The sequence below is a fragment of the Clarias gariepinus genome, chromosome 10 (assembly GCF_024256425.1).
Source record: "Clarias gariepinus isolate MV-2021 ecotype Netherlands chromosome 10, CGAR_prim_01v2, whole genome shotgun sequence".
Lineage (NCBI taxonomy): Eukaryota > Metazoa > Chordata > Actinopteri > Siluriformes > Clariidae > Clarias > Clarias gariepinus.
Window position 1 is genome coordinate 21424479 of NC_071109.1, and position 17577 is coordinate 21442055.

General features: G+C 37.4%; 1 protein-coding gene across 3 annotated transcripts; it reads right to left on the bottom strand.

The window, feature by feature from the left end:
• Window positions 1–12: 12 nt before the first annotated feature.
• On the bottom strand, window positions 13–11596 carry guf1 (GTP binding elongation factor GUF1). Of its 3 annotated transcripts, none has more exons than XM_053506060.1 (17): window positions 11237–11596; window positions 9291–9399; window positions 8634–8782; window positions 8420–8500; window positions 6208–6285; window positions 6037–6120; window positions 5837–5901; window positions 5267–5470; window positions 4889–5028; window positions 4286–4409; window positions 4028–4160; window positions 2331–2474; window positions 2039–2172; window positions 1823–1924; window positions 1572–1691; window positions 1449–1485; window positions 13–1355 (listed from the first exon to the last, which is right to left on the bottom strand). In XM_053506060.1, exons 1-17 carry the CDS (start codon window positions 11411–11413, stop codon window positions 1227–1229), a joined length of 2010 nt encoding a protein of 669 aa, XP_053362035.1. In that variant the 5' UTR covers window positions 11414–11596; the 3' UTR covers window positions 13–1226. The 3 variants fall into 3 exon arrangements, with proteins under 3 accessions (XP_053362035.1, XP_053362034.1, XP_053362033.1); XM_053506059.1 differs by having other exon boundaries at window positions 9291–9402; XM_053506058.1 differs by lacking the exon at window positions 11237–11596 and adding an exon at window positions 10377–10752.
• Window positions 11597–17577: the final 5981 nt, after the last annotated feature.

Here is a 17577-nt window from a genome sequence, read left to right on the forward strand (position 1 = left end):
CCGAGTAGATGGACAGCCTATGCGAAATCACCCACAGCTGTGAATGACTGTGTACATGTGTGTGTTGCAATGACCCCTGTCCCATCCAGTGTGTCATACTCAGTGTTCCTAGGACTGGCTCCAGATCCAGAGTAACCCTGACCAGGTTGTTTTCCATAATCCATTATGGAGTTGCTTGCAAGTTTCCAAGCAAGAACATGGGGTTTAAATAAAAACATAAATTTTCTTTCCCTTCCTCACTCCAGGCCTATAAATCATAGACGAAAACCTTGTGTGTTTCACTTCAGTTTAAAAATTCATTATTTCCTTTTTAATGTCTTGAAGTGCTCTACATAATTAAACACAAATTTGAATCTTCAGTGTTTCATTGCTCCCAAAAGCTAAAAATATGTGTTCTGTATATATTATTTAGATCTACAGTATATTTACATTTTAAATAAGTATGGAGTACTACATATTTTGGCTTCAGTCCATAAGTCAGAAATAAATACACTATTGTTCTCCATCAGAGTCCGTGAAGGTGTCTGAAACAGTAGGCAGTTGCCTTAATCTCTATACTGTCTCTTCAGTGCCCTAAAAGGCAGTGCTTTCACAGCTGTAAAAGGTACAGGGCAAAAAGAAAATGCTTAACATTAAAATATTACCATTTGCTAATGGTAACCTAAACTTACTGAAGTATTATTGAAGAAAAACAAAACACACATATACAGGCACTTCCGTTAGAAATAAAATCTTGAGTGAAAATTACAGTTGACCTTTATAGTAATAGCTTTACTATCTTTACACTATGGGCCCATGAGCCACCAGTTAATCTGTACAAAGTTTTTATTTTATTTATTTTTTTTTTATAAAAATTTATTTATTGCACAGCTAATGAAGTACCTTTTGTCTGAAACCCACTGTGTTTAACCTTTTTAGTACACTCACTAAATATATCTCGTCCAATAATGGAGGATGAATCCACAATTGCTAACATGACTTTTCACAGGAAGCCCTTGTGGTTGGCAAAATGATTGGTATTCCTGGGGAAGCCAAGCCAGGATGGGTTTTTCCCCCTGCCCGCTATTGCCAAACTGGATTATGGGATATTTAGGACTGCATAAAATGCTGCTTTGAATAACCAGCCATATGCAGCCACCACAGATTTGATTTTGATGTTCTGATTCCTTTGAATACAGCTTTAGTACACAGCATTTTTTCGACATGTTTATGTTGTACAGTAGCTTTTACTTCCTTTTTAGTACATTAATGAAGGCCTCTTTTGGGACCTCAATATTTCCGATGCGCCTCATTTTCTTCTTGCCTTCCGCTTGTTTTTTTAACAGCTTCATTTTTCGTGTGATATCGCCACCATACTGGTAAAAACAGTAAGATTTAAATTAGTGTCAGGGCCAAATGAGTATACCAATAAATAGATACATTAGGATAAAAAGATAAAAATCACTTACACATTTTGCTAAGACGTTCTTTCTGTATGCTTTAATTCTGTAAGAATAAACATGAATTGCATTGTTACAAACACTTTAACTACTTTATACATTATGTTGCTCAAAATAAGCACTGTCACTCACGTTTCTCGGGCAATGACTTTGCTTCCGATGGCTGCTTGGATGGCGATCTCAAACATCTGCCTGGGGATGGATTCCTGTAGCCTCACGCACATGGCTTTCCCTGTGTTGTAGGCCCGGTCTCTAAAAACAGCACCACAGACAAAGGCTAAAACACACCTCAATCATAAAAAAGGTACTTAGTCAGCACAGCTCTGTAGTGTTCAAAAGCATCTGGTAGCCATTCAGATGCACCGTGTGAAACTGCAGCTTACTTGTGAACGATAGTGGTGAGCTCTTCCACTGGCTTCCCATTGAGCAGGAAATCAATCTTAATCAGTTCAGCCGGTTCATAGCCAGCTTCCTCGTAGTCGAAGCTGGGGAGGAGAAATTGCATTGTGTTTCAAAAACGCTGAATCAGATTCAAATGTCAGTAAAGTTCTTAACTCAACTGGATTACAAAGGAAACTTTGTAACATAAGTAACATTACCTAGCATATCCTGATGACATGGATTTAAGGTCATCATAAAAATCCACAACGATTTCATTTAAAGGGAACAGGTACTGCATCATCACACGGTGGTCATCGATGTAAACCATGTTCTTCTGAATAGCTCTGCGGCTCTGGAAATAAACAGTAATGCGTACATTCCATGAATGTTCAATGAGGGTTGAACATATAGTACATGACCTATAGTGTTGTCATCAACAAAGAGATTTACAACAATAATTAAGTAAAAGCCATGCAATCATAATAAACTTACATTATTTGCCAATCATACCTGACACAGGCTCATGATCTTCCCAGTAAAGTCATCAGGGCTGATAATAGTTCCCATTACCATTGGCTCCTGATATTCCACCACACAAGACCTCTCTGGGAATTGGGTTGGGTTTACAATGGTCACCACTTCTTGACCATACTCCTACACAACACCATAAGACAGTCCATTTATATATGATTATATTATACAGAATCAGCCAAAAATATTTACACACACTTCAGGAAAGGAAAAACTTTGATATTGCTATACATTATATATTGATATATAGGATAATATTGAAATATCATTATTATAATATCATTAATATTAAATTAATATAATATACATCATACTATTTTTCTTTTTATGTAGTGTGTATAATTCTTTGGGTAAATGTGTAATATACGGTACGTATACCAATTTAAAGTTTGGATGTATTTTCTATATTCCAGAACAATACTGGATTTTCCCCCTTAAATTATGAAATAATACACATAGCATTAGGTAATTAAGTAACAAAAACAACAACAACCACCAGTTGTTATTGTAAGTCAGCTGTTCTGAACAGTTCTTGCAAGAACAGTATTGTCAAGTGCATTTGTAAAGCCCATCAAGCACCATGATGAAACTGGCTCTTATGAAGACCATTCCAGGAAAGCAAGACCAAAACCTTCCTCTGCTGCAGAGGAGGAGATCATTTAGAGTTAACAAGCCTAAAAAAATCACTAATTAACAACACCTCAGATTAGAGCCTTTATGAAGGCTTTATAGAGCATACGTAGCAGATATATCTCAATGTTAACTGTTTAAAAGAGATTATATACACACCAACATGCACACACACATTATATGGCCAGACGTATTTATACATCTGATATGTGCTTGTTGAATATCCCATTGCGAAGACATTCTAAACAATTCAATGCTTATGACAACAGTTTGATGTAGGCAGACAGATGGCTGTGATAGTCAGGTGTCCACATACATCTGACCATATACTGTACGTGATATACACAGCCTGGCCCCAAAAAAGTCGCTATTTTAACCGAAACCTGAAAGGATAATGCTGAACCATCAACTTTTGTGAAAGACATGTGGTTGGAAAAAAAAAATCATGAATGGAGATCACTTAAACAAGTGGTAAAGTTGCATGATAAAATCAACAACAAAAAACATAGCTATGTTTAATAGTAAAATACGACGACTAAACAGCTGTGTCATCATAAGAAAATCCTCTTATTAGTGAGGCTAATCAGAAAAAAAAGCTTCAATTTCCTAGGGAGCATAAAGATTGGACTTTAGAGCAATGGAAAAAACCTAGTTCAGAGTGATGGGCGTGTCAGGGTAATAAGAGAAGCATATGAGGCGATGCACCCATCATGCATTGTGGCAACTGTACAAGCCTCTGGAGGAAGTATTACGATCTTGGGTTGTTTCAGTTGGTCAGGTCTAGGTTCAGCAACATTATGTGACAAGAAAACAACGTCGGCTGAGAAACTGAATGTACTGCATGAGCAGCTTATCACATCAGTGGAGTTTTTTCTCCCTGATGGCACAGGACTCAAATTGTGAAAGAGTTGTTCTGAGAAATTTCACACATGAACTGGCCAACACATAGTGTTCTGTAATCAACGATAAATGTGACTGGAGATCTTAGAGTGTATAAATACAAACTAAACAATGATTGTAACACATAATCAAGTATAATATTATACCTTTATGAGTTTGGGTGAAGCCAGGACAGCTTTGTATGGCACTGTTGGAGCTGTAACTATAACAGAGGCATTATACTCTTGCTCCAAACGCTGGTTAAACACCTCCATGTGCAACAGACCCAGAAATCCCAGCCTAAGACGAGAACAGCAACAAAAATCATCATACATATAATTACTGCATCTCTGCCAAAATAGTTCTGCTATAACAGTAATCACAACATGGAAGGTAGGTAAATGTAAAACGTATGAAATCCAGACCTCCAGCCAGCTCCCAAAGCCAGACTGCTGTCTTTCTGCACCGTCACACTGGAGTCATTCAGAGTGAGCTTCTCCACCGCGCTGCGTAGAGAAGGATACTCCGACTGATCTGTAGGGTATATACCTACCACAGATATATACACACATTTAATTAAATTAAAATAAAATAGCTTGAAGCAACAGATAGACACTATTACTTAAAATGGATTTTGGATGGCTCTGATTCAGTAACAGTTATTCACTGCCATTAATTTCCTTATTGCCTGTTTGCTGAAAAAGGTTTAGATGCAATGTACTCTGGGTGTGGTGCACACACAAATTTACTATATTTAATTAAATAAAGAGGTTTTATATCTGTCTAGTCACTAAAGTCTTCTACATGGGTTATAAAGTAAAGGTAAAAAAAAAAAAAGAAAAAGAAAAAAACGTTTTCTAAACAGATTCATGTAGACAGCAGCAACAAGAGGAAAATCTCTGTTAGTGAAGATTTGACAATATTGCTTTAAGCAATAATCAAAGAAATGCAATCACAAAAATGCTTCAGAAAAAGACAAATTTATAATTTTAGAAAGCTATTGCATCAAGTTAGTGTAAACGCTATACCTGCAAAGACCATGGACTTAGCAGGTTTAAAGCCAGGCAGTGCCTCTACTGGTTGTTTTTGGAGGTAGAATGTGTCTCCAATCTGAGCGTCTTTCACTTCCTTCATACCAGCTATCACATATCCCACTTGTCCTGCATAGCTGAGACCAAAAGTGAGAGATAAGGCACAAAATAAACATACTGTAACTATGTGGGCAAATATTACACATAAACTGCAAAACAGTGAATCTGTGAATCAGAAGAAAATTTGGGTAATGAGAACTTTTCTTACAGTTAAAACAATGGCTGATTCAGTGACGCAATAGAACATATGGATTATCGTAGTATCCAGTATCAGTGTTTATATACATATACAGTATATCCCTAAAAGTTTCTTACAGTCTCGCTGTGGGTTGTTCATCTGGCCTTAGAATCCCCAGTTCATTAACTTCATAGGTTTTTCTCAGGTGGGCTGAGACAATTTTGTCCCCTTTACAGACCTGTCCACTAAACAAGGCAATGTTGGCTACTACTCCTCTGTAGTGATCAAAATTCGAGTCAAAGACCAGGGCTTTAAATGGTTCCTCTAGTTTAGCTGTGGGTCTGGAAAAGAGGCAAGAAAAACGTTCAAGATTAAGAAAATTTATATACTTCCATATATGCACATATGAAGAGCTTTTAGCAAAAATCTTACATGTGGCTTCAAATAAAAATTGCCTTTCGAAAAAAAAATAAAGAAAAAAGGGGAGAGGGTGTTAAAGAAAAAAAAAAAAAAAGAAGAAGTGTCTTTTAAACAAAATCAAGAAATTTTAAGTATGACCACTACTTAACATAAATTTTAGATAGGACCACTACTTAACACACTACTTAACATTAACAGGTGGAAATGTAGGTTGAATTTAAAAAAAGGGAAAAAAAAAAAAAAAAAGGGAAAAAAGACAGATTCAGAAGAATTTGATGAAGACTCACGGGGGTATTCTCTTTACTACCTCTTGAAGAACTCGCTCCACGTTTGTGCCTAATTTAGCAGAAATCTGAAGACGAAGGATTTCAAAAAACACTATACATTGTGGTGAGCATGTACACACACACACACATACACACACACACACACACACACACACTAATGTAGCACATTATATCTTTACTTTAAAAAAACTCCTGCTTACCCTGATACAGTCCTCACTTGGAATGTCGAACATCTTTTCAATTTGCTTTTCCACTCTCTCAGGATTTGCATTTTTCAAATCAATCTGATTACCAAAGAAATAATTTGATCAAACAGACTTTAATTTACATAATTTAACAGGCAAAATAATTTGGTAAAGATATGCACTTACTTTATTTATAACTGGTATGATGGTTAACTGAGCTTCAAACGCCAAGTAGAAGTTTGCTACAGTTTGTGCCTGAATTCCCTTTAACATGAACAAACAGAAATAAACATAATGATGTGAAGTGCATGTTAAACAGCTTCAGCTATTACATATGACTGTCACATATATCGAAATTCAACACCTAACTAAAGATTACTGAACAAAATACATGTTTGTTTACTGCTTGTGCTTTATGCCATCATTGTACTAATTATGTAAAAAAAAATATATTAGAGCACTGATTGGATTGAGTTCCTCATGGCATAGAGCAGATATACAGTGGGGCAAAAAAGTATTTAGTCAGCCACCAATTGTGCAAGTCCTCCCACTTAGGAAGATCAGAGAGGCCTGTAATTTACATAATAGGTATACCTCAACTATGAGAGACAAAACAAGAAATGAAAATCCAGAAAATCACATTGTAGGATTTTTTAAGAATTTATTTGCAAATTATGGTGGAAAATAAGTATTTGGTCAATAACAAACTTTCATCTCAATACTTTGTTATATACCCTTTGTTGGCAATGAGAGAGTTTTGTGTAAGTGTTCACAAGGTTTTCACACACTGTTGCAGGTATTTTGGCCCATTCCTCTATGCAGATCTCCTCTAGAGCAGTGATGTTTTGGGGCTGTCACTGAGCAACATGGACTTTTAATTCCAAAGATTTTCTATGGGGTTGAGATCTGGAGACTCGGCCACTCCAGGACCTTGAAATGCTTCTTACTAAGCCACTCCTTCGTTGCCTGGATGGTGTGTTTGGGATCATTGTCATGCTGAAAGACACAGCCACGTTTCATGTTCAATACACTTGTTGAAGGAAGGAGGTTTTCACTCATAATCTCACGATACATGGCCCTATTCATTCATTCCTTTACACGGATCAGTCGTCCTGTCCCTTTGCAAAAAAAACAGGCCAAAGCATGACGTTTCCACCCTCATGCTTCACATTAGGTATGGTGTTCTTTAAATGCAATCAGCATCTTTCTCCTCCAAACATGAAGTTCTATTTTGGTTTTATCTGATCATATGACATTCTCCCAATCCTCTTCTGGATCATCCAAATGCTCTCTTGCAAACATGTACTGGCTTAAGAAGGTGGACACATCTGGCACTGCAGGATTTGAGTCCCTGGCGGCGCAGTGCGTTACTGATAGTAGCCTTTGTTACTTTGGTCCCAGCTCTCTGCAGGTCATTCACTAGGTCCCCTCGTGTGGTTCTGGGATTTTTGCTTACAGTTCTTATGATCATTTTGACCCCACAGTGTGAGATCTTGCATGGAGCCCCAGATAGAGGGAGATTATCAGTGGTATTGTATGTCTTTCACTTTCTAATAATTGCTCCCACAGTTGATTTCTTCACACCAAGCTGCTTACATATTGCAGATTCAGTTTTTACAGCCTGGTGCAGGTCTACAATTTTGTTTCTGGTGTCCTTTGACAGCTCTTTGGTCTTGGCCACAGTGGTGTTTGGAGTGTGACTATTTGAGGTTGTGGACAGGTGTCTTTTATACTGATAACGAGTTCAAACAGATGCCATTAATACAGGTAACGAGTGGAGGACAGAGGAGCCTCTTAAAGAAGTTGTTACAGGTCTGTGAGGGCCAGAAATCTTGCTTATTTGTAGGTGACCAAATACTTATTCTACAGAGTAATTTACCAACAAATTCATTAAAAAGCCTACATTGTGGATTTTTTTTCTCCAGTTGAGGTATACCTATGATGAAAATTACAGGCCTCTCTCATCTTTTTAAGTGGGAGAACTTGCACAATTGGTGGCTGACTAAATACTTTTTTGCCCCATTGTATGTATGTATATATATAACTAGAAAAAATTAAGGTTTGGAAGACAACACAGATATTGCAGAGGCAATATGGAAGCAGTTAGATATGAGACAATGTTATCAGATGTGTTTTCTTGCTAAAAGTGCTACCATGACTGGTTTTAAATGCAGCTTTTTTTTTTTTTTGAATGCTGGACCATACTGGCTTATTTTCACCCATGGCTACAGTCCTTTGGCTTTGCTACAAAACTTTTTTCCTCTGCATCATCACTGCAGTCTGCCAGCTGATGGCGGAAGTACAGATTTGTCAGAAGTGCATACATTTTGTTCTCTAGAAGTAGTCTAGCTAAAATGACAAAGGGATTTGTGCAGTTAGAATAAATGGTCCACGATACCTCATTCGCATCTACTATAAGCAGAACTCCTTGGCAGGCTGATATTGAGCGGGAAACCTCATAGCTGAAGTCAACATGACCCTGAGTGAAGATGGGAAAGAAAAAAAGAATAATTTCATTCATGAAGTATGGAATTGTTTAAAACATTTAAGCGATTTATATTTATGTATGTGTATGATGCCATTTTTAGTTGTTGTCGTTTTTATATGCTGACCGGTGTGTCAATCAGATTGAGTAGATAAGTCTGTCCCTCGTGCTTGTAGAATAGAGAGGCAGTCTGAGCCTTTACTGTGATCCCTCTCTCTCTTTCCACCTGCAGCTTGTCCAGCACCTGCTTATTCCTTTCCGTCTTTGCAATGGCACCTGAACAAAATATGAAGGGCTTTAGTATGTCCACTTAGCAGCGAGTACACAGGTCATTCCCATATATTACACAGAGTCATTTAGGTGACATGTTGCTTATTAAATATGGTGTGGAAATAGTTTTTTATCCTGAAGCAACAAACTGTTTTTCAGGATTTATGCTGTGGACATACCATGCTTACTAAATGCCAACCATTGTATAATAAAAAAACAAAAACGAAACAAATAATTAAATTAAATTAAATTGGAAGAACAAGAATCACATTTGAATCTTGAAATGATGCATAACTTCATACTGGGGTTGCAGGCATTGCCATACGGACACATCATTAGTCTGCTTCATGGTCCTGAAACTTTCGGGGCTTTATATATTAACATGTGACCTCAATATATCAGTTTATGACTATGTTTTATTAGAAAACTGAATAAACCCCTGTGGAGAAAAACATGTTTAGTCTTTAAGTTTGGTGTTTGTAAGGTGACTACAGCTAAGAACGACACAATCCACCTGTCATCTCCAACAGTCTGTCAGCAAGGGTGCTTTTCCCATGGTCAATATGAGCAATGATGCTGAAGTTCCTTATCTTGTCCACAGGGAACTCAGCCATATCGATATTCTGCTGTGAGGGAAGGAAAAAAAAGTGCATGATGATCCAGATCATCAGTGAGTCTAACATTATCCACACACTGGCTGTAGAATTTATATCAATAAACTTTAAGAAAAGACAACTACAATGCTCTTATATAGCAGTGCTTTGCTTTAAATTCAAAGTTTAGGGTTCAGCTCACTGTAATGAGAACTGTTGGTTGTTGAACCTTTTTTGCTGATAATGTTCCAATACTGGAACTTGCGAATCCAACAAAACTGTAAGCTTAAATTTTTCAGCTGATGGTTGACACTTTAACTCTTTCTTCGGCGACTGAAGATACTCAGCGTTCTATACTCTGCCGTTAACTTTCGGCCTTGTAGTGATGAATCTATGTCTGGTCACCAGTACTGATTCTCTTTAAGACAATTGCACCTTCTTTAGAGTTTCTGTCCAAATTTTATTTTTTCTGTTTATGCTCTTACGCGAGTCGTTTCGGCTCTATCACTGCACGTTGTTTCATGCAAATTACAATTGGAGCATCAATTTTTGGTCATACAGCCGTTACAAAGGAACTAATGTAACGCATTCACACCTGACTGGGGAGACAGCAGCCCTGAATGGAGAGCGTTTATTAGATAACTGGAGTGCAGATCATATTTGACTTAACTCGAAAAATTAAAATATTGTGCAAAAGTTCATTTATTTCAATAATGGTTAAAGGTTAAACTAATATATAAGATAGACTCATTACATGCAAAGCAAGATAGTTCAAGCCGTAATTTGTCATAATTGAGATGATTATGGCTTACAGCTCATAAAAACCCTAAATCCACGATATAAAAAAATTTGAACATGGTGAAAAGATTCAATATTCTAGGCTCAAAGTGTCCCGCTCTAATCAGCTAATTAAGCCATACTGTAACACCTGCAAAGGGTTCCTGAGCCTTTGAATAGTCTCCTAGTCTGGTTCAGTAGGAAGCACAATCATGGAAAAGACTGCTGACCTGACAGTTGTGCAGAAAACCATAATTGATATCCTCCATAAGTTGGAAAAGCCTCAAAAGGTAATTGCAAAAAAAAGTTGGACTTTCCCAAAGTGCTGTATCAAAGCACATTAATAGAAAGTTATGTGGAAGGTAAAAGTGTGGATGAAAAAGGTGCACAAGCAGCAGGGATGACCACAGCCTGGGGAGGATTGAATAGAGAGGCACACACTGCAAAATGCTTAAAGTCCAGTGTGAAGTTTCCACATTCTGTGTTGGTTTGGGAAGCCAAGTCATCTTGCTGGTGTTGGTCCACTGTGCTTAATTAAGTCCAGGGTTAACGCAGCAGTCTACCAGGAGATTTCGGAACACTTCATGCTTCCTTAAACAGACAAGCTTTATGGGTATGCTGACTTTATTTTCCAGCAGGACTTGGACAATGAATGGTTTAATGACAGAGGGATTACTGTGCTTGATTGGCCAGAAAACTCGGGGCATTGCCAAGAGAAAGACGAGAGACATGAGATTGAACAATGCAGAAGAGCTGAAGGCCACGATTGAAGCATCCTGGTCTTCCATCACATCTCAGCAGTGCCACAGGCTGATAACTTCCATGCCACGCCGCATTAAGGGGGTATGCGTTGATTCAGTATTATCTCATATTTTACTTTCACCTTTTAAGTTGCACTACTTTTGCATGATATTCAACATTTTCAAGTTGTTGCTTTTCACTGTTCTTGCAGGAACTATTCCAGGAAGGCTGACCTTCGTGTCTTAAATTAACAACTGACTATTGTTGTTTTGTTACATCATTACCTAATTATATATACAGTATATATTCAGTGATATTATCTGAAAATGCAGTTGAAGTCTGTGTTTACCTTCCGAGCTGAGGAGCTGAACTCCCTCATGCAGCCCTTCTTTATCCATCTGTGTCTGATCAAAGTGCACGCCTCCGTGTATCCCTGAGTTCTTCTCCTTATTCTGCATATCTTAACATTACGAAATACTCCAGCAAACAATAAAACGTTATTAAGGGTTCTCAGTAGAACGTGCATAATAGCCAACGGCTTGGATTAGTAAAAGAACATTTAATAATGTATAGTTGTGTTTTAAGGTATTTCTTTATTTTTTCCCTAGCTCTCGAAAAAAAAATATGTTCATAAATGTTTCCGGTATAAACATTTACGCATTGATAAGAGCTTCACATTCATGTGTACAGGACGCCGCCATATTAAGGTTAGAGGTTACGTGAGCTTCTTCTTCGGAATATGTAAAGAGCCGTTAACTAAACCGTTAGCGCTATCTGCTGGACGGTGTGGGTAATGAACACAATCGTGATGAATCGTTCACAAGGGAATCGGCTCGTTTTCAGATCGACGTTTGGAGCCGACTCGCATGTTCACTTTAACTCAATCCAAATGAACTGTACTGTACTACTGAAATGTAATGTCCTAACAAACAATAGCATATATGTATCGTAAAATTACCAAAAAAAACTTAAATATTAATAAAAAGATTTTGTTATTTTCCAAAATACATGACTTCATGCTCTAGAAATGAGAAATTTGCAAACAAAATTGTAAGTAAAAAAGAGAAAACATGTATTTAAAAAAATTTAGTTCAACAGAAAAACCAGGATGGCATAAATAAACATGATGTTCAAACTCAGCTTGACCCAGAGAATCAGAGGAAGTGTAAATGTGTTTCTACATAGGTCCATTGTGGTTATTATTGTAAATGTATGTCCACACTTGCCCTGTTGGTGGAGCTAGTGGGCTTTTGTGGTCGATACCAGTATGGCTGTGAATGCAACTGATTAATAATAATAATAATAATAATATACAGTACCAGTAAAAAGTTTTTTCTACATTTTAAAACAACACTTAAAACAACACACAATGAAGCAATTAAAAAAGTAATATATAAGACATCAATAATTCTTGCAAAAACAGCATTATAAATTGCATATTGCAAAACCCATCAAGCACCATGATGAAACACGAAAACCCTCCCAGAAAAGCAAGACCAAAACTTATCTCTGCTGCTAAGGAGAAGTTCATTAGAGTCACTAGCCTTAAAAATCACCAATAAACAGCAAACAACAGTATATTATGTAATTTACAAATTTACGAGTCTGTGTGCTTGCATATACACCATATACAGTCATAACATTAACACTAAGTTTCCCTTGTGCCTCATGGCATGGCTGCACAGGACCTTCAGGAGGACCCTGGTGTATTGTCTGGCACTGGGGAGATTGCTGCATATCCATTGGGTGGTGTGGGATGCACGATGGGGCCCTGTGGATCAGGCTTGCTTGTCTGGTGCAACCTATGGGTGTTTGATCGGATTGGGATTTGAGGATTTTGGCGGCTGGGTCTTTCTATTATAGCCAGCATTTTTGTGGTGATTTGTGCTGCACTGGCTTTTCTGTGGGACTCTACGTGCTGGCCTTTGGTCCCCGAAGACATGGGTGAGCGTTGGGTAGTTATAAACCTGTCACCAGTTTGCAGGTGTATATTTGGTGATCAGTGTTGTTCAGTTCAAGTCGGTGTTCAGCTGTTGATGTTATAGCTGATCAGGGTAAATCTCAAACAATTAAATTATTTATTTATTTTTTTTTAAGTATAAGCAAGTTGTGAAATGGGGAATCAGTTATCCAGGATAATGTAAGTTTTTTTTTTTTTTTTTTCAGAAAATTCATTTGAGACATCCTGCCATTTTTGTTTCTCTTCTTTCATACAACAGCATGAGTGTTAAAAAATGTTTGTTTCTCTGTTGCTGATTCTCTCACACCAGATGTTCGTTCCAGTTACATAAATGATTGGACACAAGCACCTGTTCACAATTATCCCATTTTTTCACCACTTTAAACATGTATTTAATTATCAGTACTTTTAGTACTGATAGACAATTATATCTATCAGTATACTTTTACAATACACACACATACACATGCACACACAAACATATCATGAATAATCTGTGGCATTTATGAGAAACGCAGCCACACATTGCCAACTAAAACAGCTGGTATATCAGCTTTCATTTAACACTGATGTTTTAACACATACTTTAAGGCTAATTTTGGTAATTCTAAGTCTAACAAACTCTGGAATGCTCTGGAAATTCCACTTAGTTAAAGATTTATTTGTGGTTTTAAACATTTATTGTCATTCCTCTTCCACAGGGTGTCACCATTGACAAAGATGATGCAGCAGGGGAAAAGAGGAGAGAACATCATTACCATGGCAACATGGCAACCCACTCATAGGCCTACTAAGTAGGTCCCTGTGAAAACGGCCTAGATCAGAAATCAAATAAAATGTATCTCCCTTAGCTTTTATGCTCATATGCTGGATGACAGTTGTCAGATACTGTACTGTACGTATTGTACTATGTGTGAAACCAACGTGTGTGCTTTTGTTTATCTTCTATGTATATTGTGGGTGGGCTTCAACCACATGTAGCATGCATTAAGGGTTTTTAGAGGATATATTTAGTATGGAATGAGACAGTATGTGTGTGTGTTGGAGGGTGGTGGGGTTATAATCCACCAGATAACATAATTATTGGTAAATAGATAATATGAAACAGCTTCCAGTATATTCCAATTATAAAGATTTCAAACGGTGGAAATAAAATGGAGCAGCATTGCTAGGTAACTAACTTCATAAACCTGGATATTTTATGCTCAGAAAATTATAAACGCATTACATAACACATGTAATAAATACAGTACAGTCCTTCTGTAATTCAGCCACCTCCTTGTTTACATGTCAGACTACATATAGTCCATATGGAGCTGTCTGCTTACAGTACATCACTATTTTTCTTTTTTTTATCCATATCTATTTGTATATGTTGTGCTATATGAACATACATCTAAGCACATAAAATTATCCTCTGTTCTATTTTTAACACATCTTCACCACTGCACATTGTTTGTACATTATACAGTACTGTGCAAAAGTCTTAAACCACCCCTCGATTCTTTATATCTTTCTTCCAAAAGGAAAGACTTTCATGTATTTTTTTAATGTAGTTTTGATGAATATAGTAGTTCTCATTTTTGGCAAGTGTTCGGCTCTCATTTTAAGTCCTGTAAACCAGACCCCGAACCTGACCAATAAAGCCAAGTGGTTGGAACAGAGAAGAGGGGAAATGAGATTGCTGCTGATATTGCTACTGTACATAAACAACTATTTAAAAAAAAATGACACTTAGACACTTTGCAGCCTGTTACAGTAAAACATTTGTTCCCAAATTGAATTTAATATAAATTTTTTTTAGTCTTTTGCACAGTATTGTATATTTCCCACAAATATCACATTTCGAATACCTACTGCACTTCCTGTACATATGACGCCCATAACCTCATATATGCATTCATTATCTATTGTAAATAGGCCACTTATGCACTTATGGTTAGAAACTAACTCAATTTCATTGGCTTTCTGCATGTACCTTGCACAATTACAATAAAGTTGTATTCATGTAATCTAATCTAATTTTAACAGCTTCCGACTACAGTTGGAGTTACAGGCAATCTGTACCCTAAAGCTGATAGGAGATGCTTATCTCCTCTTCTGTTTGGGTGAGTGGATTTTTTTTAAACATTTCTAGTACATTTGTGGAGATTACAAAAGAACTCAATTCAGCCTGTTAGCTTTGAGCTCTGGGAGGTTTTTCCAAGTCTCATAATGACACTGCAGTTGAACTCTCTCCTCACTGTCTGAAAACAGCATCACTGATCACGTGCACCACTGACACACTCTAAACTAACTGCTGTAGCCAAATGGCATTGGCCTGAGTGGAACTAGATAGTAATATGCAACCTATGGCAGTGGATGTTGTTTTCCTGCACTACAAAATAAACAGGATTTTAGGGAGAGCTATAAAGTAGAGATGAGACTGAAATTAGACACAGATGAAGTTCTAATGTGAAATTATCAATAAATTACAGACGAAATTATGTCGGTATAAAGGGCATAGTGGTTAGCACTGTGGCCTTTCAACTCTAGGGTTGTTCTTATCTAATTAAAGTGTTTAATTAGATTTGGAGTTTTATCATCTAATACTATTCCTAGGCAGGCAGAGTCGCCTTCGCAATCTTGTAGCAGGTGCATGAGCACCCTCACCACCAATATGACATCCCACAGAGCATGCACAGAGCTGCGGTGATGTTGGATGTTCGTAAAAAACATTGGGAGGTGGGTAGAGCAAATTGTATGTCAGTAGTGAATGGCAACTTTGTGTAGTAGCCATTGCAATGTGTCACGGCACTGTGGATGGCTTTTTTTACAAACTTAATATGGTCTGTCTGCACATTCCATCCATCATCCAACCCATCGCTGGATTTTAGTTATGTATGTACAAAAAAGTGTTTATTCCCCTTATCCACGTTCACAGACGCTCTCCATCCAATCTGACTGAGCTTGAGCCATTATACATATACAGCCATTATACCTTTCTAGAGGTACAAACCTGGTAAGGACTTGACAAAATGTGGAAAAGTTCAAGGCGTATAAATACTTTTGCAAGGCACTGTAACTGATTCAATAAGTCCTGAATAACCAGCAGGGGATCTAGTCATTTAGAATCAGTGCTGATCAGGCAAGATCTTCTTAAGTAGGTTCGGGAAAGTGGCTGTGTGACAGTTTAACTTGATGATGGAGCAATTAGCTTTGTCAAATCTCTATACTGTATGTGCGCCCCATGTCGACCTGAGTTTCCTCTGGGTTCTACAATTTCATAGATTAGTTACATTAAATTCAATGTGTGCATAAATGCTTGCATTCAACACATGGCGTGTATTGATGATCTGGAATCTCTTTCAGAATATGTCTGAATATATCAGTTTCTGCAACTGTCTTTGGATCCAACGCAACCCTGATCATTATTGACAAAGCAGTACTAGGGATAAATAAAAGACATATATATCATATGTTACTGTGTGACACGTGTTTTACATACTTATAAGAAGATTTCCAGCTTATTTCTATTGCTCTAGTACTGTATTTACTCACGGTTCACTTAACCACTGTTACATAGGCATTCAGTGTTATTTACCGCTGGGATCAACTGAGGCAGCAAGCTACAATAACCTGAAGTGTGTATTGTATAGAAATGACTTCAAAGCTATTTTTGTACATATATCAGTACAAGTAGGAATTCAAAAGTATTTCAGTGTAGTTGTTATAGTCATAAATTTTATCTTATTACCATAAGTACTTTGAAAAAAATAATGAGGCTTTTTTTTGTGGAGTATTACTCATTAAAACCATGTTCCTCAGCTGTACATATCAGACGGTGCCATGCGTCGGGGCCCACGCACGTTCTTTAGAGTGATGAAACCACTTGCATTCAGCCCCTTGTCATCGTTAATTTCCCAGAGAGATCAGAAAGTCTTATGGCGGCACATTTGCAAAGCCGAAATACAGAATCGAATGCATTCATCCAGCTTCAACTGACAGCTCTGATTCAGTGCTCAAATTAATCACCACTGACTAAACACTTAGATGTCACTGGAATTGGATAATTTAAATAAAAGCATTTTTTTTAAAGAATGGAAGCTGGATTGGCAGAAAGAGGAACGAGTAATTCCATAGTCTTTAGATGGCTGTTTCAGAACAATACTTAAGTTTACAATAAACATGATTCTGGCCCAGACTTGGTAACAGCTGGCAGACACAGGAGTACAGTAAGTCATAAACTAGGCATAAAAGACCATTGTGGTGCTTTAGCTGCTAGTGATGAAAAAGATGATTCATGCCAAGCACATCAGCAGAGATGATTGGAGCTTAGGGAATGAATCTGAAGTGGTGTAATAATCAGTGTGCCATTCAGGACTTCTTGTGGTGGAGCAGAAAATCCATCTTTGAGATCCTCGGCTGTGTGAAGTCAGAAAGGGGGACATTTTCTCCCCCACTGCTACGGCTATTTTATTTATGAGGGTTATTTGCGCTAAAGCCACTATGCTGCTCAGTAAATTGAGGATATTTTTGTAGCCTCCTGGAATTGGAACTGCTGGCAAATACCTGCTGTAAAACATGTCCGGTTAGATAGGAACCCTACGCAGAAAAAAACGGCTCGAAGCAAAACTCTTCTTTAATTTGTCTTAGTGTTGAGTTAAAACATTCCTGAAATACACCCTCTGTGAAATACCTGTTTGAACAGCTTACTGATTTTTTTATTTATTTTATTTTATTTTTTTTAT

What these genes read in the sequence shown, in the direction of transcription:
- guf1 (XM_053506058.1), bottom strand. Translation starts at nt 10,652, where the DNA reads ATGACTTGGCTTCCCAAACCAACACAGAATGTGGAAACTTCACACTGG. An exon ending in TTATAGTAGATGCGAATGAG is followed by an intron (nt 6,286 to 8,419) that starts GTATCGTGGACC and finishes TTCATGTTAAAG; the next exon opens with GGAATTCAGGCACAAACTGT. An exon ending in CTTCACCCAAACTCATAAAG is followed by an intron (nt 2,475 to 4,027) that starts GTATAATATTAT and finishes GGTGTTGTGTAG; the next exon opens with GAGTATGGTCAAGAAGTGGT.